Genomic DNA, 26828 nt, shown 5'->3' with positions numbered 1-26828 from the left:
TCTTTTGTCGTTTCTATTAACACATCTTATGTAACTTTCTGTCCATAGCATGCTTATACTCAAGCCTGGGAGAAGGATAAAACTCAGGTCCATGTGATGCCAGACACACCAGATATTCTACAGGCCAAACAGAACAAGACAAACTACAGTCAGGTAGAGTATTTTGATAATCCTACCAGTATTTTAAATTAATATCTACTGGGGAGTTAGAACACAGGCAAGAATTTCATGTGGGTAGTATTTTCAGAGTAAAATAAGTACCAGCTTCAGGCTAGCAAACTAACAGACTGAATTGCATTATAAGGTATGGAAAATATAAGTCCTGCTTTTGAAATCTGGAAGTGCATAGTCTGTACTCTATGCTTAGCATAGAAATCAGTCATGTTAAAAATTCCTTACTATAAAATTACAAGTTAAGTGTGTATATTTTTAACTTAGCCTATGGGAAAAAGTAGACGAAGTGATTCCAGCTTTTCTCGCAGCTTTCAGATAGGAGAAAGTGACCATTGTGCCAGTAAAAAATATTCAGGTTTTGCTTTGCATAATTGCTCAGAGGCAGATCTTTGACTTAAGAATGCCTGTACTGAAAATCAACTGTGCACAAACTGACTTGACTGCTAAATGGCTTCATGAAAGCCTTATTAATTAAAATTTTGTTAAGCCAATCAAAAAGTGTTCAGTTATCTCGGATATATTTCAGCTTCTCCAGATATGTTTCAAATCCTCAAGATAAGCTATAGTAGGAAGCTGCTAAAAAAACCTATTTAGTCCCTCTCCTAAGCCTTGGAAGACCAGCATTTCTTGTTTATCACTTTCCCATTTCTCAGTTCCCATTCTTGTAGCCCTTGTCTCATAACTGAAGCCTGTGAGATGACCAGAATTTGGTGATAGGGATCATTAGTGTATCTAAACAGCAGGTGAGGTACATATTACTGGTTTTAATTAATACTGTTTTCAATTTTAGAAACTCTACAAGCTTGGCTGGGAGGAAATGATAAAGAAAGGCTATGACCTCACACCTGAAGCCATGTCAGTGAAAGCTGCCAAAGCTTCAAGGGACATTGCCAGTGATGTAAGCAGCATTTTAACTCAATGTGACAAGCATTGATCTGGTTGTTACAACCTACAGATTCACACTAAATTGAAATACACCTCTCTGCTAAGGTGTGGCTTGGAGTCAAAACCAGCATTGCTGACAAAACTCCTTCCTGAGCTGTTTTTGTCAAATTTAACAAGGGTTTCTTTGGCATCTTAACAAGTCTGAAGTTTGGTCCATCCATAACATGGCTGGTCACACAAAGGGAGGAGTTTTCTGCTCATTTGGATGCTTCATTTTCAGAGCAGCACCAAATTTGGTCCAATTAGCTGAGCCCAGTGCCTATGCAGAGAAATCCTCATCACAGCTCTGAAAGAGATGTGGTGACACATGCACTGCTGTTACCGTAACTTGGTACAAATACAACTCCTGCATTTGTGCAAGAGATTTTATTAATCATTAAGAAATGTTTTCTGTGCTTAAGTATCTTCGTATTTCATCGTTATTCATTGTTGATGATGTTATTCATCAAAATATTTCAGTGTGTCAGTGTCAGGGAGTTCTGAGCACTGTGAGTGTTTGAATCAGATGGCACAGGAGACCCTTCCTATTGCCATGCTCTCTTCCTTCCCAAGGATTCTTTCTTTTTCAGGGAGAGCATTCACTGACACCGAGTGATGCATGCTATTTAATCAAGGGGCTGCTAAAACTTTTCATGAGATGCCATAACAAGTTGCTTATTTATAGAATCCTAGAATCACAAAAGGATTTGGGTTGGAAGGGACGTTAAGGATTGTTCACTTCCACCCTTGCTGTGGGCAGGACCACCCTCCACTATCCCAGGTTGCTCCAAGCCTTGTCCAACCTGGCCTGGGACACTTCCAGGGATAATTTCATAAGGAACATTAAGATGAGAAATCATATTGATATTTTGCTTGTGTATTTTACCCTTGTATGTTTGTTACTGTGATTTGAGTTGTGCCATCTTTGCCATTCCAGTTCAAGTACAAAGAAGGATACCGCAAGCAGCAGGGACATCACATCGGGTTCCGCAGCTTGCAGGATGATCCCAAGATGTTGTGGTCCATGCAAGTAGCTAAAATGCAGAGTGAGAGGGAGTACAAGAAGGACTTTGAAAAGTGGAAGACCAAGTTCAATATGCCTGTGGATATGTTGGGCTTCCTTCTGGCTAAGAAGTGTCAGGAGCTGGTCAGTGATGTGGACTACAAACGGATACTGCACCACTGGACTTGTCTGCCAGACCAGGTCGATGTCACCGAGGCAAAGAGGGTCAACGAACTGCAGAGTGATGTAAGCTCCCTCTGGGTTTAATTCACTTATTTTCATGTGAAATAATTACTGCTTATTGGAAAGTATCTTTGATAACTCACTTTTGATACCAATATAGATCAGATTGGAGCTAAACTGCCAGTTAGACTTTTCACAGGGTTTAATCAATGAACAGTGAAATAATCTACTATGGTTTTGATTGATTTTCATCCTTAACAGAACCTGTATAAGTCAGATCTGCAGTGGCTCAGAGGCATTGGATGGAGTCCTTTGGGATCTCTGGAGTCTGAAAAGAACAAGAAAGCTTCTGAAATACTGAGTGAGAAGAAGTACAGGCAGCACCCAGACACTATTAAGTTTACAAGTATCCCAGATGCCATGGATATCGTTTTGGCAAAATCTAATGCCAAAAATAGGAGTGATGTAAGTTGCCTCTAGAGACAGAATGTGGGATTCAATATGTGAATACATTAATACACATTTTTAAAAGGATCTCTCTATCAGAACATGTGCTTAAAATATACAAATAGCAGGTGTTTATAGTCAGGGCCTCACTGCTCTTTGTGCCTTGTTCAGAAGATGAAGAACTTGAGTGCTGCTAACTTATTCAGTAATAGCTACAAATCAGACCTTTAATAGGTAGTATGTAAATATATTGCCTTAATGCTGTTTCCCTGGCATTACATGGATGTAAAGAAAGAAGAAAGGCTGTATTTCAGTAAGAAGTCATTGTATTTTTTTATTTCAGTCTCTTTTGTTGTTAACATTCCTCTTGCTTGCTTAGTGCATCTTTGCTTTGCTAATGCAGAGAAAAGGTGAACTGAAATTATTGCTGTGCAGGTGAATCTCCGGTCAGACCAGGTCTTTGTTTGTGTCTCCTTTAGATACTCTACCGGCAAGCTTGGAACAAGGACAAGACTCAGGTTCACATTATGCCTGATACTCCTGAAATTTTGCTGGCTAAATCAAACTTGATTAACACAAGTGATGTAAGTTTGCATTTGAAACTGGGTATAGAGAATCACGGGATTATATTACTCGCCTCTGTAGAAGGCTCTGGGAATCACTCAGTTTACTATATTTGCTAAAAGAAAATTTTGATCTTCAATGAAATAATCAGAAAATATTCAGATTGCAGTTTTTAAATATTTTACATCCAAGGTTACAAAATACATGTCATTAATAGCAGGGTATGGAGTTGAATTTGATTAATTAAATTGTGTTTGGAAACTCATTCTTTCTTTTCAATAGTCGGAGGTGGAGAGTTGTAACATTGAAAAACTCTCTAGAGAGTTTTATTTGCATTAATTCTTTTGAATGCTTCTCCAACAGAAACGTTACAAGGTAGGATATGAAGAGCTGAAGAAGAAAGGTTATGACCTTCCTCCTGATGCCATCCCCCTCCAGGCAGCCAAGGCATCCCGAGACATAGCCAGTGAGGTGGGTCTTGCAGAGGGAAAATGAGAGTGGGGTGCAGAGGAGGCACATAATCTTGGATAGAAATATATTGAACAGAAGTAGATATGTAAAATTTTATCATTGTTACATTGCTGCCCACCTCAAAGGTTGTATAGTTCTTAATGGTGTAAAGTTAATTAAATAAATACAATAATTTAAAGATGATAATATATAAGAAATACCGTAATATTTCCTGGACATTAAATGAAATGATAAAAATATTGTGAAAACAAACAAAATATGTTAGATGCAAGATGATTAACCAATATATTAACAAGAGGGAAACTGAAATGGCAGCTTGGAAATAGGTAGTAATTGTTTCTTCTGTGTTCAATTAGTATAAATACAAAACTGCGTACAGAAAGCAGCTGGGCCACCACATTGGGGCCCGCAACATCGAGGATGACCCCAAGATGATGTGGTCGATGCACGTGGCCAAGATCCAGAGTGACAGAGAGTACAAGAAAGACTTTGAGAAGTCCAAGACACGCTTCAGCAGCCCTGTGGACATGCTGGGAGTGGTGTTGGCCAAGAAATGCCAGGAGCTGGTCAGTGATGTCGATTACCGGCACCCTCTGCACCGCTGGACCTGCCTGCCAGACCAGAACGATGTTGTCCATGCCAAGACAGTGTACGACCTGCAGAGTGATGTGAGTTGATCTGTACTGGCTTTGTGATAACCTTGTGTTGTCTGTCCTGTGTTCTGTTCTAGTTTTGAAGGAGGGGTCTGTGTGGCAGGGGAAGGGCAAGGGAGACAAGTTTTTTTTATGGTGAACCAGCAGCTGGGAAAGGCAAGGCCTGGGTGCAGTGGAGAATGATATGAAGAGCCTTAGGGGATGGGTATAACCGTTGGCTGGGTGGCTGGTGGGTTGACCCAGAAGAACGTGCTCCATTCTGAATAGGTCCCCTTGATAGGAGTTGGAATTGCTTGGAATGAGGAGGTTACTGAGCTGTTTCTGTCTTTCCTGTCCTTCCAGAATGTGTACAAGTCTGACCTGCAGTGGCTGAGGGGCATTGGCTGGTCCCCACTTGGATCATTGGACGTTGAGAAGAACAAGAGGGCGAGCGAGATCCTGAGTGACAAGAAGTATCGTCAGCACCCAGACACCATCAAATTCACGAGCCTTCCTGACTCAATGCCCATGGAGCTGGCAAAGCACAACTCCAAAATCATGGACCAAGTGAGATTTCCTCATGTTTGCACCCTGAAGGAAACAGATGCCTTCTTTCTCAAGATGTTGGTCCTTCCATGGCCTGAGTTGTGCAAGGGGAATGTTGACTCCTCTTGCCTCAGGGATTTGTGTTCCTTGTTTGAGACAAGATTCAGTTTTGTGTGGTTGGAGCAGTAATGGGGTACAGGGTGGAAAAGGGTGAAGCATTAGAAAGTTCTGGGAAAGGGCAGGAGTTCCTTAGTGCAAAAATAGAGGCCCCTTGCTTTGGTTCATGGAGCTGACCTTCTTGTTGAGTTTGTTCCTGAGCCTGTGTGATCTGATCTCCCTCTGTCCTCCTCATTTTCCAGCGTTCCTACATCTCAGCCTGGGAGAAGGACAAAACCAGTGTTCACATCATGCCGGACACCCCTGGGATCCTGCTGGCCCAGCAGAACCAAGTGAACTTGAGCGAGGTGGGTGGGTGCTGTGGGTGCAGTGTCCGTCCCTGGGCGCTGCCGTGTCCCGGGAAGCAGCGTTGTCTGAGGGCACGGTGGTGTCTGTTTCAGAAACTGTACAAGCAGGCGATGGAGGAGGAGAAGAAGAAGGGCTACGACATGCGGGCAGATGCCATTCCCATCAAGTCTGCCAAAGCTTCCCGGGACATCGCCAGTGATGTGAGTGCACAGCAGCCCTTGTGGCCCACGCTGTCACATGGGTGCCACATGCTGGCAGTTGAACTCAGGGTTTGCAACTGTGCCAAATGGAGGCAACAAATCCATTACCTGTCACTGCCATTTAGTTGCCCATCAAAATTTTGGTTCTACACTGTCCACCTGTAGCTGTCCCTGCAAGTTATAGGTGTGCACTGTTGCAAGGGAAGTCCTGGGTGATGTGGAAGTGTAGCTATGTGAGCAGGACGATGGCCATAATCCAAAGCATGGTCCCTCCTGGGCTTGTGGCAGTGTCTCCTCATGCAACAGCCTGGGGCTCTGAGGTGTTGGGCTGCCCTCAGCACTGCCAGTCTGCATGGCCCTGGCTCTGCAGCTACACAGCTGAGCTGGGCATGAGGAAGGAAAACCCAAACTAAGTTTTCATGTAAAAATTAAAGCTATATAAAAGGACATTATTTTTTTTTAGTCTTAGGTATTAATACAAAATTGCATTCCTGTATGTGTTAGCTGTCTTTATTTAATTCTCCCAGTCAGTCTCTATGTTGTTATATTTTATTGCCTCTGTAGTTTGAGTAGGAGTTGATTTGGCCATCTCTCTTGAAGTTCAGTAAATGATTCTTTATGTAGGGAGTATTTATTGAACTTCAGGTCTTTGGTGTAGCTTCCATGATTTGGAGACTTTCTTCCTCTCAGTTATTGAACAGTTGCTCTTAATATATAGGCCAGGGAGAGTCTTGGAAGATGTGAGTTTTGTCAGAAGGATGTTATGTGGATAATTTGTAGCTGTGGACTGCAAGTCATCAGCTGAACACTTTCTCACTGTAAACTCTCCGTGGTTTCAGCTGAAAAATTGGCTGGAGGTGGTGCCACAGGGGTTGGTAGGATTGTAAAAAAAACTAAAATAAAACTCAGTAGATACTTCTTTTTCCTACAGTACAAGTACAAGGAAGGGTATCGCAAACAGCTGGGCCACCACATTGGGGCCCGCAACATCGAGGATGACCCCAAGATGATGTGGTCGATGCACGTGGCCAAGATCCAGAGTGACAGAGAGTACAAGAAAGCCTTTGAGAAGACCAAGACGCACTTCAGCAGCCCTGTGGACATGCTGGGAGTGGTGTTGGCCAAGAAATGCCAGGAGCTGGTCAGTGATGTCGATTACCGGCACCCTCTGCACCGCTGGACCTGCCTGCCAGACCAGAACGATGTTGTCCATGCCAAGACAGTGTACGACCTGCAGAGTGATGTGAGTTGATCTGTACTGGCTTTGTGATAACCTTGTGTTGTCTGTCCTGTGTTCTGTTCTAGTTTTGAAGGAGGGGTCTGTGTGGCAGGGGAAGGGCAAGGGAGACAAGTTTTTTTTATGGTGAACCAGCAGCTGGGAAAGGCAAGGCCTGGGTGCAGTGGAGAATGATATGAAGAGCCTTAGGGGATGGGTATAACCGTTGGCTGGGTGGCTGGTGGGTTGACCCAGAAGAACGTGCTCCATTCTGAATAGGTCCCCTTGATAGGAGTTGGAGTTGCTTAGAATGAGGAGGTTACTGAGCTGTTTCTGTCTTTCCTGTCCTTCCAGAATGTGTACAAGTCTGACCTGCAGTGGCTGAGGGGCATTGGCTGGTCCCCACTTGGATCACTGGACGTTGAGAAGAACAAGAGGGCGAGCGAGATCCTGAGTGACAAGAAGTATCGTCAGCACCCAGACACCATCAAATTCACGAGCCTTCCTGACTCAATGCCCATGGAGCTGGCAAAGCACAACTCCAAAATCATGGACCAAGTGAGATTTCCTCATGTTTGCACCCTGAAGGAAATGAGCACCTTTTCCAGGATGTTGTTCTATGTCCTTCCATGGCCTGAGTTGTTCAAGTGGGATATTGCATCCTCTTGCCTCAGGGATTTGTGTTCCTTGTTTGAGACAAGATTCAGTTTTGTGTGGTTGGAGCAGTAATGGGGTACAGGGTGGAAAAGAAAAGAGTGAAGCATTGGAAACCTTGCGGAAAGGAAAGGTGTTCCTTAGTCAGTGCAAAAGTAGAGGCCCCTTGCTTTGGTTCATGGAGCTGACCTTCTTGTTGAGTTTGTTCCTGAGCCTGTGTGATCTGATCTCCCTCTGTCCTCCTCATTTTCCAGCGCTCCTACATCTCAGCCTGGGAGAAGGACAAAACCAGTGTTCACATCATGCCGGACACCCCTGGGATCCTGCTGGCCCAGCAGAACCAAGTGAACTTGAGCGAGGTGGGTGGGTGCTGTGGGTGCAGTGTCCGTCCCTGGGCGCTGCCGTGTCCCGGGAAGCAGCGTTGTCTGAGGGCACGGTGGTGTCTGTTTCAGAAACTGTACAAGCAGGCGATGGAGGAGGAGAAGAAGAAGGGCTACGACATGCGGGCAGATGCCATTCCCATCAAGTCTGCCAAAGCTTCCCGGGACATCGCCAGTGATGTGAGTGCACAGCAGCCCTTGTGGCCCACGCTGGGGCTGAGTCTTTTCTCACTCTAAAGTCTCTGTGGTTCCAGCTGCTATGTTTTCTGGAGGTGGTACCACAGGGACTCTTGGGGATACAAAAAACCCCTAAACTGACACTCACTGAACATTTTTTTGTCCATAGTACAAGTACAAGGAAGGGTATCGCCAACAGCTGGGCCACCACATTGGGGCCCGCAACATCGAGGACGACCCCAAGATGATGTGGTCGATGCACGTGGCCAAGATCCAGAGTGACAGAGAGTACAAGAAAGCCTTTGAGAAGACCAAGACACACTTCAGCAGCCCTGTGGACATGCTGGGATTGGTGCTGGCCAAGAAATGCCAGGAGCTGGTCAGTGATGTCGATTACCGGCACCCTCTGCACCGCTGGACCTGCCTGCCAGACCAGAACGATGTTGTCCATGCCAAGACAGTGTACGACCTGCAGAGTGATGTGAGTTGTTCTGTACTGGCTGCATTACCACCACAGGTCTCTCTTGTGTTCTGTTCCACTGCTGGACAAGGTCCATGTGGGGATAATAATTCTTGGCTGATTCTGAGGGACTGAGGTTGTGTTGTGGCGCTTCTTTTCGTGGACAGTCAGGGATGACATTTGTGTGGGCTCATACTTTATGGGCATGGAAGAGTCCTGTCTTGCCACTAACACTTTGCTGGGAGAGTTGTGGACAGGGTCTACAGTACAAGGGAAGAGCAAAAGAGTCGAATATTTGCTTTTGGAGGACCAATACTGGCAATGTCAAGCCTTGGGTGCAGTGGTACATGGTACAAAGGGTGTTCTGAATTGTGCTATAAGGTTTCTCCCATGCCTCTGCCAGCTAGAGGTTGCCAAATGGGGCAGGTCTTTGCTGGAGATACTAAGAAGATGGAGAGTGAGGCTTTGTGAACTGCATGATAGCTCCTTGTGCTGTTGAAGTAGTGGGGACACAGGCTGTGGAGAGTTGAACATAACGGGAGTCTCTTATCTGACACAGGCTGGTTGGTTGACTCAGAGGAACATGTTCTGTTCAGCAAAGTTTCCCGTGGAAGGAGATGAGGTTGCTTGGAGTGAGGAAGCTGCTAAGCTGATCGTGTCCTTTCCTGTCCTTCCAGAATGTGTACAAGTCTGACCTGCAGTGGCTGAGGGGCATTGGCTGGTCCCCACTTGGATCACTGGATGTTGAGAAGAACAAGAGGGCGAGCGAGATCCTGAGTGACAAGAAGTATCGTCAGCACCCAGACACCATCAAATTCACGAGCCTTCCTGACTCAATGCCCATGGAGCTGGCAAAGCACAACTCCAAAATCATGGACCAAGTGAGATTTCCTCATGTTTGCACCATGAAGGAAACAGATGCCTTCTTTCTCAAGATGTTGGTCCTTCCATGGCCTGAGTTGTGCAAGGGGAATGTTGACTCCTCTTGCCTCAGGGATTTGTGTTCCTTGTTTGAGACAAGATTCAGTTTTGTGTGGTTGGAGCAGTAATGGAGCACAGGGTGGAAAAGGGTGAAGCATTAGAAAGTTCTGGGAAAGGGCGGGAGTTCCTTAGTCAGTGCAAAAGTAGAGGCCCCTTGCTTTGGTTCATGGAGCTGACCTTCTTGTTGAGTTTGTTCCTGAGCCTGTGTGATCTGATCTCCCTCTGTCCTCCTCATTTTCCAGCGCTCCTACATCTCAGCCTGGGAGAAGGACAAAACCAGTGTTCACATCATGCCGGACACCCCTGGGATCCTGCTGGCCCAGCAGAACCAAGTGAACTTGAGCGAGGTGGGTGGGTGCTGTGGGTGCAGTGTCCGTCCCTGGGCGCTGCCGTGTCCCGGGAAGCAGCGTTGTCTGAGGGCACGGTGGTGTCTGTTTCAGAAACTGTACAAGCAGGCGATGGAGGAGGAGAAGAAGAAGGGCTACGACATGCGGGCAGATGCCATTCCCATCAAGTCTGCCAAAGCTTCCCGGGACATCGCCAGTGATGTGAGTGCACAGCAGCCCTTGTGGCCCACGCTGGGGCTGAGTCTTTTCTCACTCTAAAGTCTCTGTGGTTCCAGCTGCTATGTTTTCTGGAGGTGGTACCACAGGGACTCTTGGGGACACAAAAAACCCCTAAACTGACACTCACTGAACATTTTTTTGTCCATAGTACAAGTACAAGGAAGGGTATCGCCAACAGCTGGGCCACCACATTGGGGCCCGCAACATTGAGGACGACCCCAAGATGATGTGGTCGATGCACGTGGCCAAGATCCAGAGTGACAGAGAGTACAAGAAAGCCTTTGAGAAGACCAAGACACGCTTCAGCAGCCCTGTGGACATGCTGGGATTGGTGCTGGCCAAGAAATGCCAGGAGCTGGTCAGTGATGTCGATTACCGGCACCCTCTGCACCGCTGGACCTGCCTGCCAGACCAGAACGATGTTGTCCATGCCAAGACAGTGTACGACCTGCAGAGTGATGTGAGTTGTTCTTTACTGGCTTTGTGACAACCTTGTGTTGTCTGTTCTACCGTTGGAGAAGGGGTCTGTGTGGCAAGGGAAGGGCAAGGGAATTCAAATCCTTTTTTTTCTGGAGAATCAAGAGTTGGCAAAGGCAAGAAATCGTGCAGCTGACAATGGTATGAAGAGCCTCAGGAGATTGGATAAAAGGCTCATCCCATGTCTCTGCCAGCTGCAGATTGCCAAATGGGTCAAGTCTTTGCTGGGAATAACGGGAAGAAAGAGTGAGGACGGTTTGTGGATTACTTGACAGTCGCTTGTGGTGTTCCAAGAGTGGGGAGCCAGGTTGTGGGGTGCTGAGCTTACTTGGAGTCTCTTTTGTGGCACAGGCTGACCCAGGGGTTGGGTCGCCCTGTTGGTTGACCCAGGGGAACATGCTGGAATAAGCAGAGCATTTGTTGGTAGGAGATGGGATTGCTTGGAGTGAGGAAGTTGCTGAGTTGCTTTATATCCTTACCTATCTCGCAGAATGTGTACAAGTCCGACCTGCAGTGGCTGAGGGGCATTGGCTGGTCCCCACTTGGATCACTGGATGTTGAGAAGAACAAGAGGGCGAGCGAGATCCTGAGTGACAAGAAGTATCGTCAGCACCCAGACACCATCAAATTCACGAGCCTTCCTGACTCAATGCCCATGGAGCTGGCAAAGCACAACTCCAAAATCATGGACCAAGTGAGATTTCCTTATGTTTGCACCCTGAAGGAAACAGATGCCTTCTTTCTCAAGATGTTGGTCCTTCCATGGCCTGAGTTGTGCAAGGGGAATGTTGACTCCTCTTGCCTCAGGGATTTGTGTTCCTTGTTTGAGACAAGATTCAGTTTTGTGTGGTTGGAGCAGTAATGGGGTACAGGGTGGAAAAGGGTGAAGCATTAGAAAGTTCTGGGAAAGGGCGGGAGTTCCTTAGTGCAAAAATAGAGGCCCCTTGCTTTGGTTCATGGAGCTGACCTTCTTGTTGAGTTTGTTCCTGAGCCTGTGTGATCTGATCTCCCTCTGTCCTCCTCATTTTCCAGCGCTCCTACATCTCAGCCTGGGAGAAGGACAAAACCAGTGTTCACATCATGCCGGACACCCCTGGGATCCTGCTGGCCCAGCAGAACCAAGTGAACTTGAGCGAGGTGGGTGGGTGCTGTGGGTGCAGTGTCCGTCCCTGGGCGCTGCCGTGTCCCGGGAAGCAGCGTTGTCTGAGGGCACGGTGGTGTCTGTTTCAGAAACTGTACAAGCAGGCGATGGAGGAGGAGAAGAAGAAGGGCTACGACATGCGGGCAGATGCCATTCCCATCAAGTCTGCCAAAGCTTCCCGGGACATCGCCAGTGATGTGAGTGCACAGCAGCCCTTGTGGCCCACGCTGGGGCTGAGTCTTTTCTCACTCTAAAGTCTCTGTGGTTCCAGCTGCTATGTTTTCTGGAGGTGGTACCACAGGGACTCTTGGGGATACAAAAAACCCCTAAACTGACACTCACTGAACATTTTTTTGTCCATAGTACAAGTACAAGGAAGGGTATCGCCAACAGCTGGGCCACCACATTGGGGCCCGCAACATCGAGGACGACCCCAAGATGATGTGGTCGATGCACGTGGCCAAGATCCAGAGTGACAGAGAGTACAAGAAAGCCTTTGAGAAGACCAAGACACACTTCAGCAGCCCTGTGGACATGCTGGGATTGGTGCTGGCCAAGAAATGCCAGGAGCTGGTCAGTGATGTCGATTACCGGCACCCTCTGCACCGCTGGACCTGCCTGCCAGACCAGAACGATGTTGTCCATGCCAAGACAGTGTACGACCTGCAGAGTGATGTGAGTTGTTCTGTACTGGCTGCATTACCACCACAGGTCTCTCTTGTGTTCTGTTCCACTGCTGGACAAGGTCCATGTGGGGATAATAATTCTTGGCTGATTCTGAGGGACTGAGGTTGTGTTGTGGCGCTTCTTTTCGTGGACAGTCAGGGATGACATTTGTGTGGGCTCATACTTTATGGGCATGGAAGAGTCCTGTCTTGCCACTAACACTTTGCTGGGAGAGTTGTGGACAGGGTCTACAGTACAAGGGAAGAGCAAAAGAGTCGAATATTTGCTTTTGGAGGACCAATACTGGCAATGTCAAGCCTTGGGTGCAGTGGTACATGGTACAAAGGGTGTTCTGAATTGTGCTATAAGGTTTCTCTCATGCCTCTGCCAGCTAGAGGTTGCCAAATGGGGCAGGTCTTTGCTGGAGATACTAAGAAGATGGAGAGTGAGGCTTTGTGAACTGCATGATAGCTCCTTGTGCTGTTGAAGTAGTGGGGACACAGGCTGTGGAGAGTTGAACATAACGAGAGTCTCTTATCTGACACAGGCTGGTTGGTTGACTCAGAGGAACATGTTCTGTTCAGCAAAGTTTCCCGTGGAAGGAGATGAGGTTGCTTGGAGTGAGGAAGCTGCTAAGCTGATCGTGTCCTTTCCTGTCCTTCCAGAATGTGTACAAGTCTGACCTGCAGTGGCTGAGGGGCATTGGCTGGTCCCCACTTGGATCACTGGATGTTGAGAAGAACAAGAGGGCGAGCGAGATCCTGAGTGACAAGAAGTATCGTCAGCACCCAGACACCATCAAATTCACGAGCCTTCCTGACTCAATGCCCATGGAGCTGGCAAAGCACAACTCCAAAATCATGGACCAAGTGAGATTTCCTCATGTTTGCACCCTGAAGGAAACAGATGCCTTCTTTCTCAAGATGTTGGTCCTTCCATGGCCTGAGTTGTGCAAGGGGAATGTTGACTCCTCTTGCCTCAGGGATTTGTGTTCCTTGTTTGAGACAAGATTCAGTTTTGTGTGGTTGGAGCAGTAATGGGGTACAGGGTGGAAAAGGGTGAAGCATTAGAAAGTTCTGGGAAAGGGCAGGAGTTCCTTAGTGCAAAAATAGAGGCCCCTTGCTTTGGTTCATGGAGCTGACCTTCTTGTTGAGTTTGTTCCTGAGCCTGTGTGATCTGATCTCCCTCTGTCCTCCTCATTTTCCAGCGCTCCTACATCTCAGCCTGGGAGAAGGACAAAACCAGTGTTCACATCATGCCGGACACCCCTGGGATCCTGCTGGCCCAGCAGAACCAAGTGAACTTGAGCGAGGTGGGTGGGTGCTGTGGGTGCAGTGTCCGTCCCTGGGTGCTGCCGTGTCCCGGGAAGCAGCGTTGTCTGAGGGCACGGTGGTGTCTGTTTCAGAAACTGTACAAGCAGGCGATGGAGGAGGAGAAGAAGAAGGGCTACGACATGCGGGCAGATGCCATTCCCATCAAGTCTGCCAAAGCTTCCCGGGACATCGCCAGTGATGTGAGTGCACAGCAGCCCTTGTGGCCCACGCTGGGGCTGAGTCTTTTCTCACTCTAAAGTCTCTGTGGTTCCAGCTGCTATGTTTTCTGGAGGCAGTGCCGCAGGGGTTGCTGGGGCCTTATAAAAACTCAAGCATAACATTCACTGAACATTTTTTTGTCCATAGTACAAGTACAAGGAAGGGTATCGCCAACAGCTGGGCCACCACATTGGGGCCCGCAACATCGAGGACGACCCCAAGATGATGTGGTCGATGCACGTGGCCAAGATCCAGAGTGACAGAGAGTACAAGAAAGACTTTGAGAAGTCCAAGACACGCTTCAGCAGCCCTGTGGACATGCTGGGAGTGGTGCTGGCCAAGAAATGCCAGGAGCTGGTCAGTGATGTCGACTACCGGCACTATCTGCATCAATGGACTTGTCTGCCAGACCAGAACGATGTTGTCCATGCCAAGACAGTGTATGACCTGCAGAGTGATGTGAGTTGTTCTTTACTGGCTTTGTGACAACCTTGTGTTGTCTGTTCTACCGTTGGAGAAGGGGTCTGTGTGGCAAGGGAAGGGCAAGGGAATTCAAATCCTTTTTTTTCTGGAGAATCAAGAGTTGGCAAAGGCAAGAAATCGTGCAGCTGACAATGGTATGAAGAGCCTCAGGAGATTGGATAAAAGGCTCATCCCATGTCTCTGCCAGCTGCAGATTGCCAAATGGGTCAAGTCTTTGCTGGGAATAACGGGAAGAAAGAGTGAGGACGGTTTGTGGATTACTTGACAGTCGCTTGTGGTGTTCCAAGAGTGGGGAGCCAGGTTGTGGGGTGCTGAGCTTACTTGGAGTCTCTTTTGTGGCACAGGCTGACCCAGGGGTTGGGTCGCCCTGTTGGTTGACCCAGGGGAACATGCTGGAATAAGCAGAGCATTTGTTGGTAGGAGATGGGATTGCTTGGAGTGAGGAAGTTGCTGAGTTGCTTTATATCCTTACCTATCTCGCAGAATGTGTACAAGTCCGACCTGCAGTGGCTGAGGGGCATTGGCTGGTCCCCACTTGGATCATTGGACGTTGAGAAGAACAAGAGGGCAAGCGAGATCCTGAGTGATAAGAAGTATCGTCAGCACCCAGACACCATCAAATTCACGAGCCTTCCTGACTCAATGCCCATGGAGCTGGCAAAGCACAACTCCAAAATCATGGACCAAGTGAGATTTCCTCATGTTTGCACCCTGAAGGAAACAGATGCCTTCTTTCTCAAGATGTTGGTCCTTCCATGGCCTGAGTTGTGCAAGGGGAATGTTGACTCCTCTTGCCTCAGGGATTTGTGTTCCTTGTTTGAGACAAGATTCAGTTTTGTGTGGTTGGAGCAGTAATGGAGCACAGGGTGGAAAAGGGTGAAGCATTAGAAAGTTCTGGGAAAGGGCAGGAGTTCCTTAGTGCAAAAATAGAGGCCCCTTGCTTTGGTTCATGGAGCTGACCTTCTTGTTGAGTTTGTTCCTGAGCCTGTGTGATCTGATCTCCCTCTGTCCTCCTCATTTTCCAGCGCTCCTACATCTCAGCCTGGGAGAAGGACAAAACCAGTGTTCACATCATGCCGGACACCCCTGGGATCCTGCTGGCCCAGCAGAACCAAGTGAACTTGAGCGAGGTGGGTGGGTGCTGTGGGTGCAGTGTCCGTCCCTGGGCGCTGCCGTGTCCCGGGAAGCAGCGTTGTCTGAGGGCACGGTGGTGTCTGTTTCAGAAACTGTACAAGCAGGCGATGGAGGAGGAGAAGAAGAAGGGCTACGACATGCGGGCAGATGCCATTCCCATCAAGTCTGCCAAAGCTTCCCGGGACATCGCCAGTGATGTGAGTGCACAGCAGCCCTTGTGGCCCACGCTGGGGCTGAGTCTTTTCTCACTCTAAAGTCTCTGTGGTTCCAGCTGCTATGTTTTCTGGAGGTGGTACCACAGGGACTCTTGGGGACACAAAAAACCCCTAAACTGACACTCACTGAACATTTTTTTGTCCATAGTACAAGTACAAGGAAGGGTATCGCCAACAGCTGGGCCACCACATTGGGGCCCGCAACATTGAGGACGACCCCAAGATGATGTGGTCGATGCACGTGGCCAAGATCCAGAGTGATAGAGAGTACAAGAAAGCCTTTGAGAAGACCAAGACACGCTTCAGCAGCCCTGTGGACATGCTGGGATTGGTGCTGGCCAAGAAATGCCAGGAGCTGGTCAGTGATGTCGACTACCGGCACTATCTGCATCAATGGACTTGTCTGCCCGACCAGAACGATGTGATCCACGCCAAGCAAGCCTATGACCTCCAGAGTGATGTTAGTACTTGCTGATAAACCCTGGGTTACTGAAATGTTCGTAATTTCCTTGGAATATGAACTAGACAAGTTGCTCTTGTGTTTTTTAACAATGTATTTTTCTTCCCCTGTTCCAAGCAATGTCATTAGATTTTGTGTAGTGAATGAATCTGTGTGTAAGGACATTACAAAGGTTTATATATGGCCAAACAGCAGTATTATCTCCGTATAATCCTTCCTAATTGGTAACTGTAATACATTTAAATACTAATTAACATATAAAGGGGAAATTTTTAACTGCTGCCTTTATATTTTGTAACAGAACTGCTACAAGTCTGACCTGGAATGGCTGCGGGGCATTGGTTGGGTCCCGATTGGTTCCTTGGAAGTTGAGAAGGCCAAAAAGGCAGGGGAGATCCTGAGTGATAAAATTTACCGCCAGCATCCGGACACCATCAAGTTCACCAGCATCCCCGATTCCCTCCCAATGGTGTTGGCCAAGCAGAATGCAGACAACATGAATAAGGTGAGGCAGATTTGATCAGGTAACACATTAACAGTTTCTGCTTAAACCCTTGAGACAGGACTAGGACCACAGACCTGTGCTTGTGCTGTGAGATTTCAGCACAGTAAGGCTGTAAATTGTAAGTTCCATTCTTGGTAATCAATGGGAAACTTACTTTTATCAAGAGTTGATTTAATAATGTCTTCCTAAGATAATTACTAAGTTAATTTGTCACAATTATCAATTGTGAAGGTCTCCAAATACTCTGCTGTGTTTCTCCTGCAGCGTCTGTATACTGAGGCCTGGGATAAAGACAAGACACAAATCCACATAATGCCTGACACGCCTGAAATCACACTGGCAAGAGAGAACAAGAAAAACTACAGTCTGGTGAGTGTGGGAGCTCTCCAAATGTAACTGCTCTGGGTCATGGCTGGGTCAGCAATGTTCTGGGAAACCTTCTGTAGATATCACCATCAACTTCCTTAAGTAACTCCCATATTTATCCACAAAATTGTGACTTCAAAAGTATTGTTTGGATATTTGTAGTAGTGTGTACATAGAGCAGTGAGCAATGGTGAGAAGAAATTCCATAAATTCCACACAAGTTGTGTGTTTCCACTGAATTTTTGGGAGTCATTTCTGCCAGTGTGCATAATGTTGGGAAGGCAAAAATTAATACCAAAAAGGCAATTACCAGCACAATTCTGAAATGCTGTGATGCCAGTGTTCAAAGTTATTTTAGGCAAACAAGTTCACAATGGTAAGGCACATTGGTGGCTTTAAAAAGTAGGTTTTCTCCACTTGTATAGAAGAAAAAGTTAGCTCTAAATTGTAGTCAGTGTTACATTATTTAAAGCAGTAAAAGAAAAATTAATTTACAAATGTATTTAGCAAAGGTATTCCTTTGATATGAATTTGTATCTGCTACTGATCTGAGGCTTTGAGTTAAAGGTGGATAAAACTGGGTGTAATAAATCTAAACACAATGTTTAGATCTACTTCCAAGCAATTTGTTTTGCATAGAATATAATATATGAAACTTATATGAGTCCCATTGTTTAATTCTTCATCTAGAAACAATACAGACAGGCCATGGAAGATGCCAAGAAGGAAGGCTATGATTTGAGAGCTGATGCCATCCCCATCCAAGCAGCCAAAGCATCCAGGGAAATTGCCAGTGATGTAAGAATCTACTTTTCTTTCTATGTTGACCTCTCTCCTCTGCAACCTGAAAATTATCAGCTGAATTCTGTAAAAGATGCTGCAGCTAAACTATGACCTTAAGTAATAGATTTTTTGCAAGCAAATTATCATGTATGTTTAAAAAAATAGATGTTGATAATTATAAGAACAATATAATTCTGCTATCATGATAATTGTATAGCTCGTAACCCCATATGTGTAAATAAGTATTTACATTATATGTAATAAGGATTAAATGCATTTAGTAAGACCAGGATTATTTCTCACTAATATTAGTGAAGCATATTTCTTCAAAATACAAAATGATAAAAAATTTCTGTTTAGAGTTCTAACTCAAGCAGCAAAAAACTTTAGTGCCAGAATCCGTGTTATTAGCATGAGAATTGATCTGACTATTTAGGTTTTTTTTAAAGGCAGGCTATAAATAAGTTTGGAAAGGTTATTGGCAGAAATATTTAATATTACTAACTGATATTTAGAGGTGATACAGAAATGTAATATCTTGGTTTGTGTTTCAGTATAAGTACAAGGAGGGGTATCGGAAGCAGCTGGGCCACCACATCGGGGCCAGGAACATCGAGGATGACCCCAAGATGATGTGGTCGATGCACGTGGCCAAGATCCAGAGTGACAGAGAGTACAAGAAAGCCTTTGAGAAGACCAAGACGCGCTTCAGCAGCCCTGTGGACATGCTGGGAATTGTGTTGGCCAAGAGGTGCCAGGAGCTGGTCAGTGACGTTGACTACAGGCACTACCTGCACCAGTGGATCTGTCTGCCCGACCAGAACGACGTGATCCACGCCAAGCGAGCCTACGACCTCCAGAGTGATGTGAGTTCTCTGGCATTTAATTTTTGCTGAGGAATGAGTTTATTTTACATAATTGGATCAGGCCATCATGTTCTGATGTGGTAGAACCAACTTCTTGAGATTTATTATTATGTTTCATGGTTAATTGACACTCATATCTCCTACGTGTTATATTAACTAACTGATATTTAAATGAAATCCTGTAATTCCAGGATTTGGACTATTTATCATTTACAATTCTGTGAAACTTGGATAATGGTTTCACCCTTAATGTAGGTGAAAATGCAGTCAGTTTTTCTACAGTTTTCTCTACAGCTTTGCATTTATTTGAATGAAGAGCTGATAGGAAGGTTATTTTCCTTTGGAAAGTTGCACGGTGTAACATACATTATTATAATTATGACTGTTTTATTAAAATAACTTGTGTAACGTTTTCTTGTAACAGAACTGCTACAAGTCTGACCTTGAATGGCTGCGGGGCATTGGTTGGGTCCCAATTGGTTCCTTGGAAGTTGAGAAAGCCAAGAGAGCAGGGGAGATCCTGAGTGATAAAATTTACCGCCAGCGTCCAGACACCATCAAGTTCACGAGTGTCACAGATTCCCTGGAGATGGTGTTGGCCAAGCAGAACGCAGACACCATGAACAAGGTGAGTCCTGAAGCCACTGGGTGACACATCAGAGGTCTGTACCTCATCCCTGGAGACAGGACTGGGAATCAACTGAGCACAAGCAATGCTGCAGTTCAGACATGATGTATTTTCAATCAGTGTGCTCTTGTTATTTCACTCAAAACTCTTGGGCCAGGTAGTGGAAGACTCAAATTTGTGTGATATTCAGCATTTTACATTTAAATCTTTTCCTTGACTTGTGTGTGCAGTGTGCACTAATGATGCTTTGGATTATTCATTATTCTGAAGCAATGTGGCAGTTTCCTTAATGTTTTTAAACTCCCTCAGATAAATTCTCCTTTTGTTGATGTTATTTCTACCAGGTTAACACATAACTGTCTATCCATCTTATATTTCATAGTATCATAGAACGGTTTGGGTTAGAAGGGACATTAAAGATCATTTTGTTCCAACTCCCTGCCATGGGAAAGGGCAATTTTTACTAGACCAGGTTCCTATCATTTTAATTAATGGGTTTTCCATGGTTATTGAGACATGAACCTGGTTTGGAATGTCCTATAAATCTCTTCCTGTTTTCCTTCATAGCGTTTGTACACTGAAGCGTGGAACAAAGACAAGACCACGATTCATGTCATGCCTGACACCCCAGAAATCCTGCTGGCCAAACAGAACAGATTGAACTACAGTGAGGTGAGTGCAACTGAAGAGTTGAGACAATTAAAGGGTTTCTGATAAGTACCACTATATTCACCTTTGATCATTTATTAATATTAAAATATTGTCAGGTTGTTTAGTTTCACAAATTGCCACTTCCAGTGATGAAATCAAAGTTGTTCTTTCATTGGAATTTACCTCTTGGATATCTAATGGGTCTTTTAAAATATATTATCTGACATAAATGAGAAACTATTTCTACAGCAATTTGTGGAAATAGGTAATTTAACTTTTTAAATGTTCCAGTCTTTGCCTTCCCTAAATGATTTCCATTTTCCAAACATCTAAAATAAAATTACAAGGTCTTTGAAATCCGCTTTTTTTTTTTTTTTTCTTTTCTAGAGAACAGTATTAAATTTGTCTGAAGATTAACAATATTGTTTAGGGACTTCATTTGTTTTACTGCACAGTTGTGCTTAACTGAAATGCAATTTGGTATTTTGTTTTTTAAACTAAAATGTGAATTTTTTCTCACAGAAAATGTACAAACTGGCCTTAGAGGAGTCGAAGAAGAAGGGCCATGATTTGCGTTATGATGCCATTCCCATTCAATCTGCCAAAGCCTCCAGAGAGATTGCCAGTGAGGTAAGCAGGCTTTGTTCTCATTTCTGTGAGGATTTGGTAATGGGAAAAGGCTTTGTTTTTATTTCTGTAAGGATTTGGTAATGGGAAAGAATCAGAATGGTTGTTCCATTGTTTGTTAATGTCATATTTCACAAAATAGATAATATTGAAATCTATTTTTATGGTGATTCTAGCTCATGCCTTAGTGCACAAAAGGAATGGATAGCTACTATTTTTGCATGAGTTATGTATCACAGTAACAAATAAATATAATAACATGAAAATTGTTTCTATGGCCCCCATTGCCATCCATGGATGATCAAAAAGATGTAGGAGTCCATGCTAGAGTTTGTCAAGTTAATTTTTGGTTCAAAATAGGAAGTACTTTAAAATATGTCCCCAAAAGAGATATGTAAGTAAATAAATTCTAAAAGTCTATATGCTTGTCTTTTCTGGAGGAAAGAAATTTGTTTCAGTGTCACATTGAAATTCAAAATGTTGGAATACAAAACCAGGAAAAAATTCTGCAGTGACTGAGACAGGTTTTGCTTCTGGCATGAGTCAACATCACTAAGAGACAGAGGATAACAGATTTTTATGCTCCTTGTTTTTCTACCAAGAAATCTATTTAAATGCTTTGTGTTAAAAAAAGATAATATATATAAATATATATGTGTATTTTTTTTCCCTGCAGTACAAGTACAAGGAGGGGTATCGGAAGCAGCTGGGCCACCACATCGGGGCCAGGAACATCGAGGATGACCCCAAGATGATGTGGTCGATGCACGCGGCCAAGATCCAGAGTGACAGAGAGTACAAGAAAGACTTTGAGAAGTCCAAGACGCGCTTCAGCAGCCCTGTGGACATGCTGGGAATTGTGTTGGCCAAGAGGTGCCAGGAGCTGGTCAGTGACGTTGACTACAGGCACTACCTGCACCAATGGATCTGTCTGCCCGACCAGAACGACGTGATCCACGCCAAGCGAGCCTACGACCTCCAGAGTGATGTGAGCAAATCCTTACATTTGTCATACATAATTAAATACTCTGTGTCTTGTAAATCTAAGTTTTAAAGTATGGATTATACACCTTAGTCACTTGCATCAGACTTGCTGAAATGTTTATTATTCTTTCATCAAATTTATGTTTAATTCTATTTTTTCAGTCCTTAACCTGAGGTATATTTATTAACTATTTTAGTTAATCTTCAAAAATAACAACTGTTTTCAGAACCATATCCTCAGAAACATACCCAGTTGTTCATATAGGATGTGCTCATTTATATTAATTTTAATATTTGATCACACTTGCATATATGTAACAAACTTTCAAATTTTTTCAGGCTGTTTACAAATCAGACCTGGAATGGCTGAGAGGCATTGGATGGGTTCCTATTGGTTCCTTGGAAGTTGAGAAAGCCAAGAAAGCCGGAGAAATCCTCAGTGAGAGGAAGTATCGCCAACCTGCCGACAAAATCAAATTTACCAGCGTGACCGATTCCTTGGCCATGGTCTTAGCCAAGCAGAATGCTGAGATCATGAACAAGGTGAGGGTAGTATTGCCAGTTAATAGAACTTGTTCATGAGGTGAAAAGTACAAAATACAAAGTAAAGCTAAAGACTTGTGGATTTAAGAGAAAATCAATGTCCAGATTCAGCCATTATACAGGAAAGCTGTTCCTTCACGGCTCAATCTGCCGTGAGCAGTTGGTAAAAATCTCCAGAAAAAACTCCCTTAAATCACAGATTTTCCAAGAATAATACTGCATGATGAACAAGTTATGAGGAAATATTGTAAGTTCTCTGAATGTGAAACTCCTGCAATGTATCTCAGATCTGGAGGGTGAAAGTCACTAAGTACCTCCTCCTTTATAAGAAACATAATCAAACAACTTACACACAATAATTAATAGTTTTCCTCCTATGGCTGTTTCTCCACAATCCAAAATCAATCAATTGCTGCACCAGCTTAGCCTGAGAAATAATCAGGAGGGACAAAGTTTCCTTCTTGAGCTGTTTCAGAGAGAAGCTTTGCTGAGTCAGGGTATTTAGAGCTGACTTGAGCTACCCATAGCAGTTTGTAAAATAATTGTAAAATAATTTAAAAATAATTTCATAAAGAACTGTTTGTAAAGGGCTGTTTTCCTCTCTCGTAGCGCTTGTACACAGAAGCCTGGGATGCAGACAAGAAGTCCATCCATGTCATGCCTGACACACCAGACATCCTGTTAGCAAAGGCCAATGCAGCCAATGTTAGCCATGTAAGGACATTTAAACATTCACTAAACTAGTGGAAATTTAGAGTTAAGTCAGAATTTCTTTAATCATAAAGATGTTCTAAAATACGCATTCATGAAAACTTTGAGAAAAAATGATGAAATGCAGAAATCCCATCTTTCAAAATATTGATAAGTCATTTTCTGTCTTCTTTTGTGTAGAAACTTTATGTACAAGCCTGGGAAGAGGCCAAAAAGAAAGGTTATGACCTGAGAGCTGATGCAATTCCAATCAAAGCCGCCAAAGCATCAAGAGATATTGCGAGTGACGTATGTTCATCCTTTACATTTATTTTCAATTATCTTAAAAACAAGAATATATATTTTTGTGATCAGTAGCAATAGGAAATTATGGCACCTTCATCCCAGATTCACTTCTTTTTGTATTTCCAGTACAAGTACAAAGAAACCCATGAGAAGGAGAAAGGCCACTACATCGGGTGCCCCAGTGCCAAGGAGGACCCCAAGCTGGTGCAGGCCGCGCGCGCCATGGCCCTGCAGAACGACCGCCTCTACAAGAAGGCCTACAATGATTCCAAGACCCATATCCACATCCCTGTGGATGCCCTGTCGGTGCAGGCAGCCAAGGAGTGTCAGACCTTGGTCAGTGATGTTGACTACAGGCACTACCTGCACCAGTGGACCTGCCTTCCTGACCAGAATGACGTGATCCACGCACGGCAGGCCTACGACCTCCAGAGCGACGTGAGTGACAATAACTGTAGGAAAGCTTTAGTGCGGCTGTGTGAGGCTCTGTTTGTTAGTGACTGGCAAATGCATTTCTAAATGCATGTTCATGAGCCTACAGTCTGTCCTGGTATGTTATCCTTTCCAAAGGATTTCAGCCTGGAGGCCAGAAATATTCGGGGCAGTTCATAGGGAAGCCATGTTTTCTTGGTCTACTGTAGAACGTTTGCTTGCAGAGTACTTGCATATGATGCCCCTGGTTTGAATGCAGCATCTTAAGAGTATTGTTGTTGCTGTGCAAATCAGGGGTTCTGTGTCTAGAAAGGACCTTCTCCACCACAGTCTCATTGGCTGCTTGTTGCGTAAGAGTACGAGGAGAAGTTGGGGAAAAAAACCTTCTTGCACTTAGTTAGAACTACAGAATCCCAAAATGGTTTGGATTGGAAAAGATCATCTTATTCCAACCCCCTGCCATGGGCAGGGACTCCTTGCACTAGACCTGGTTATTCAGAGCCTCATCCAGACTGGTCTTGAATGTCCTCATGGACTGAGAGTCCACAAGCTCTCTGGGCAAAAAAGTTATCTCTGCAATGCCAGTAACCCTTGATTTGTTTGTAGAACGTGTACAAGTCCGACCTGGAATGGCTGCGAGGCATTGGCTGGCTAACAGAAGGTTCTGTGGATGTGGTCAAAGCCAAGAAAGCCCAGGAGCTCCTCAATGAGCGCTTGTACCGCACGCGGCCGGAGCAGCTGAAGTTCACCAGCATCACTGACTCCCCAGATGTTGTCCTGGCCAAGACCAATGCCATGCAGCTCAGTGATGTAAGCTCACCTTGCACTCCCCTTTCACTTACGGGATTCATTTCTTTTCTTTGTGGTCTACCACAGGAATGTCGAGTTGAAGGTTTTGCAAATTGGAATTACCAAAGAATTCCTGTTGGTGCTTTTTTCTCACCCTATTGAAATGCCATTATTCTTCCTTTCTTTTCTCCTCAGCGTCTGTATCGTGAGGCCTGGGATAAAGACAAGACCCAGATTTCCCTCCCTTCGGACACTCCTGTCATGCTGCAGTCCAAAGTCAACGCTATCAACATCAGCAATGTAAGAAAACAAAATGAAATCCTTGTGAAGCGTTAGAAAGTGAAGACTGGCAATTGTTCTTTCAGTTTTTGCTGTAAATTGTGGTGTACAAATCCACCTTCTAATGTGCTTGTAAACAGGAAATTACATCCAGGGGCTCTTTATCACCTTTCAGCCTATCAACAGGTGGTGTGTTCATGAGCAAACACCCAAGCTCAGTGTGCAATTCCACACAACTCCTGCTCCCTTTGGCAAAACCTGCCAAGTAATTTCCATGGAGGAGTTGTTGGAGTCTGCAGACATAGTAGTCTGTCTTCAGGAATATTTCTGCTGCCTCTTTGTCTTTTGGATCTCGCACCTATTTTAAGTCATGAGTTTTCTGTTAAGACACTTGCCAGGATCATTATTGTAACTCTGCCAGTTATAGGAGGCAAACAGGGCTCCCAAGCCGGTCATTCCAAGGAAGTAGATTTTTAGAGAAGGCATTTCACTATGTTTAACAAAGGTGATTAATTTTCCTTGCAGAAACATTATCAGAAGGCCTGGGATGAGGCCAAGGCGAAAAGCTATGACCTAAGAGCTGATGCCATTCCCATCAAGCAAGCCAAGGCCTCCAGAGACATTGCCAGTGAGGTACAGCCTTCTCTTCATGTGGTGCTTGTGTCTCAGCAGAACTGAGTGAAGCTCAGGCTGACAGCCTGGGGAGCTGGAAGCCTTTTGTCTGGTGGCTGTGTCCAGGTGAGCAACACGCCTTTTGTTCTCTCTGTATTTCCAGTACAAGTACAAAGAAACCCACGAGAAGCAAAAAGGCCACTACATCGGGTGCCCCAGTGCCAAGGAGGACCCCAAGCTGGTGCAGGCCGCGCGCGCCATGGCCCTGCAGAACGACCGCCTCTACAAGAAGGCCTACAATGATTCCAAGACCCATATCCACATCCCTGTGGATGCCCTGTCGGTGCAGGCAGCCAAGGAGTGTCAGACCCTGGTCAGTGACATTGACTACAGGCACTACCTGCACCAGTGGACCTGCCTTCCTGACCAGAATGACGTGATCCACGCACGGCAGGCCTACGACCTCCAGAGCGACGTGAGTGACAATAACTGTAGGAAAGCTTTAGTGCGGCTGTGTGAGGCTCTGTTTGTTAGTGACTGGCAAATGCATTTCTAAATGCATGTTCATGAGCCTACAGTCTGTCCTGGTATGTTATCCTTTCCAAAGGATTTCAGCCTGGAGGCCAGAAATATTCGGGGCAGTTCATAGGGAAGCCATGTTTTCTTGGTCTACTGTAGAACGTTTGCTTGCAGAGTACTTGCATATGATGCCCCTGGTTTGAATGCAGCATCTTAAGAGTATTGTTGTTGCTGTGCAAATCAGGGGTTCTGTGTCTAGAAAGGACCTTCTCCACCACAGTCTCATTGGCTGCTTGTTGCGTAAGAGTATGAGGAGAAGTTGGGGAAAAAAACCTTCTTGCACTTAGTTAGAACTACAGAATCCCAAAATGGTTTGGATTGGAAAAGATCATCTTATTCCAACCCCCTGCCATGGGCAGGGACTCCTTGCACTAGACCTGGTTATTCAGAGCCTCATCCAGACTGGTCTTGAATGTCCTCATGGACTGAGAGTCCACAAGCTCTCTGGGCAAAAAAGTTATCTCTGCAATGCCAGTAACCCTTGATTTGTTTGTAGAACGTGTACAAGTCCGACCTGGAATGGCTGCGAGGCATTGGCTGGCTAACAGAAGGTTCTGTGGATGTGGTCAAAGCCAAGAAAGCCCAGGAGCTCCTCAATGAGCGCTTGTACCGCACGCGGCCGGAGCAGCTGAAGTTCACCAGCATCACTGACTCCCCAGATGTTGTCCTGGCCAAGACCAATGCCATGCAGCTCAGTGATGTAAGCTCACCTTGCACTCCCCTTTCACTTACGGGATTCATTTCTTCTCTTTGTGGTCTACCACAGGAATGTCGAGTTGAAGGTTTTGCAAATTGGAATTACCAAAGAATTCCTGTTGGTGCTTTTTTCTCACCCTATTGAAATGCCATTATTCTTCCTTTCTTTTCTCCTCAGCGTCTGTATCGTGAGGCCTGGGATAAAGACAAGACCCAGATTTCCCTCCCTTCGGACACTCCTGTCATGCTGCAGTCCAAAGTCAATGCTATCAACATCAGCAATGTAAGAAAACAAAATGAAATCCTTGTGAAGCGTTAGAAAGTGAAGACTGGCAATTGTT

At 45.2% G+C, this 26828-nt stretch overlaps 1 protein-coding gene across 5 annotated transcripts in view; it reads left to right on the top strand.

Moving 5' to 3' along the window:
- NEB (nebulin) overlaps positions 1 to 26828 on the top strand; it is a 105000-nt gene that overhangs the window by 24616 nt on the left and 53556 nt on the right. For all 5 annotated transcript variants that reach the window (XM_048308734.1, XM_048308735.1, XM_048308733.1 and 2 more), the window contains exons 30-78: positions 49 to 153; positions 965 to 1072; positions 2036 to 2347; positions 2546 to 2749; positions 3211 to 3315; positions 3659 to 3766; positions 4123 to 4434; positions 4762 to 4965; positions 5304 to 5408; positions 5502 to 5609; positions 6541 to 6852; positions 7180 to 7383; positions 7734 to 7838; positions 7932 to 8039; positions 8206 to 8517; positions 9174 to 9377; positions 9720 to 9824; positions 9918 to 10025; positions 10192 to 10503; positions 11011 to 11214; positions 11553 to 11657; positions 11751 to 11858; positions 12025 to 12336; positions 12993 to 13196; positions 13535 to 13639; positions 13733 to 13840; positions 14007 to 14318; positions 14826 to 15029; positions 15368 to 15472; positions 15566 to 15673; positions 15840 to 16151; positions 16453 to 16656; positions 16921 to 17025; positions 17713 to 17820; positions 18360 to 18671; positions 19096 to 19299; positions 19867 to 19971; positions 20473 to 20580; positions 21254 to 21565; positions 21901 to 22104; positions 22714 to 22818; positions 22996 to 23103; positions 23227 to 23538; positions 24139 to 24342; positions 24517 to 24621; positions 25126 to 25233; positions 25376 to 25687; positions 26288 to 26491; positions 26666 to 26770. In XM_048308734.1, the coding sequence (XP_048164691.1) occupies positions 49 to 153; positions 965 to 1072; positions 2036 to 2347; positions 2546 to 2749; positions 3211 to 3315; positions 3659 to 3766; positions 4123 to 4434; positions 4762 to 4965; positions 5304 to 5408; positions 5502 to 5609; positions 6541 to 6852; positions 7180 to 7383; positions 7734 to 7838; positions 7932 to 8039; positions 8206 to 8517; positions 9174 to 9377; positions 9720 to 9824; positions 9918 to 10025; positions 10192 to 10503; positions 11011 to 11214; positions 11553 to 11657; positions 11751 to 11858; positions 12025 to 12336; positions 12993 to 13196; positions 13535 to 13639; positions 13733 to 13840; positions 14007 to 14318; positions 14826 to 15029; positions 15368 to 15472; positions 15566 to 15673; positions 15840 to 16151; positions 16453 to 16656; positions 16921 to 17025; positions 17713 to 17820; positions 18360 to 18671; positions 19096 to 19299; positions 19867 to 19971; positions 20473 to 20580; positions 21254 to 21565; positions 21901 to 22104; positions 22714 to 22818; positions 22996 to 23103; positions 23227 to 23538; positions 24139 to 24342; positions 24517 to 24621; positions 25126 to 25233; positions 25376 to 25687; positions 26288 to 26491; positions 26666 to 26770 (8853 nt within the window). The remainder of the gene's footprint in view (positions 1 to 48; positions 154 to 964; positions 1073 to 2035; positions 2348 to 2545; positions 2750 to 3210; positions 3316 to 3658; positions 3767 to 4122; positions 4435 to 4761; positions 4966 to 5303; positions 5409 to 5501; positions 5610 to 6540; positions 6853 to 7179; positions 7384 to 7733; positions 7839 to 7931; positions 8040 to 8205; positions 8518 to 9173; positions 9378 to 9719; positions 9825 to 9917; positions 10026 to 10191; positions 10504 to 11010; positions 11215 to 11552; positions 11658 to 11750; positions 11859 to 12024; positions 12337 to 12992; positions 13197 to 13534; positions 13640 to 13732; positions 13841 to 14006; positions 14319 to 14825; positions 15030 to 15367; positions 15473 to 15565; positions 15674 to 15839; positions 16152 to 16452; positions 16657 to 16920; positions 17026 to 17712; positions 17821 to 18359; positions 18672 to 19095; positions 19300 to 19866; positions 19972 to 20472; positions 20581 to 21253; positions 21566 to 21900; positions 22105 to 22713; positions 22819 to 22995; positions 23104 to 23226; positions 23539 to 24138; positions 24343 to 24516; positions 24622 to 25125; positions 25234 to 25375; positions 25688 to 26287; positions 26492 to 26665; positions 26771 to 26828) is intronic.

This window comes from Corvus hawaiiensis, chromosome 7, assembly GCF_020740725.1.
Source record: "Corvus hawaiiensis isolate bCorHaw1 chromosome 7, bCorHaw1.pri.cur, whole genome shotgun sequence".
NCBI classification, from domain to species: Eukaryota; Metazoa; Chordata; class Aves; order Passeriformes; family Corvidae; genus Corvus; species Corvus hawaiiensis.
Note: the sequence above shows the minus strand (reverse complement) of the source record. Positions and strands in the feature narration are given on the sequence as shown.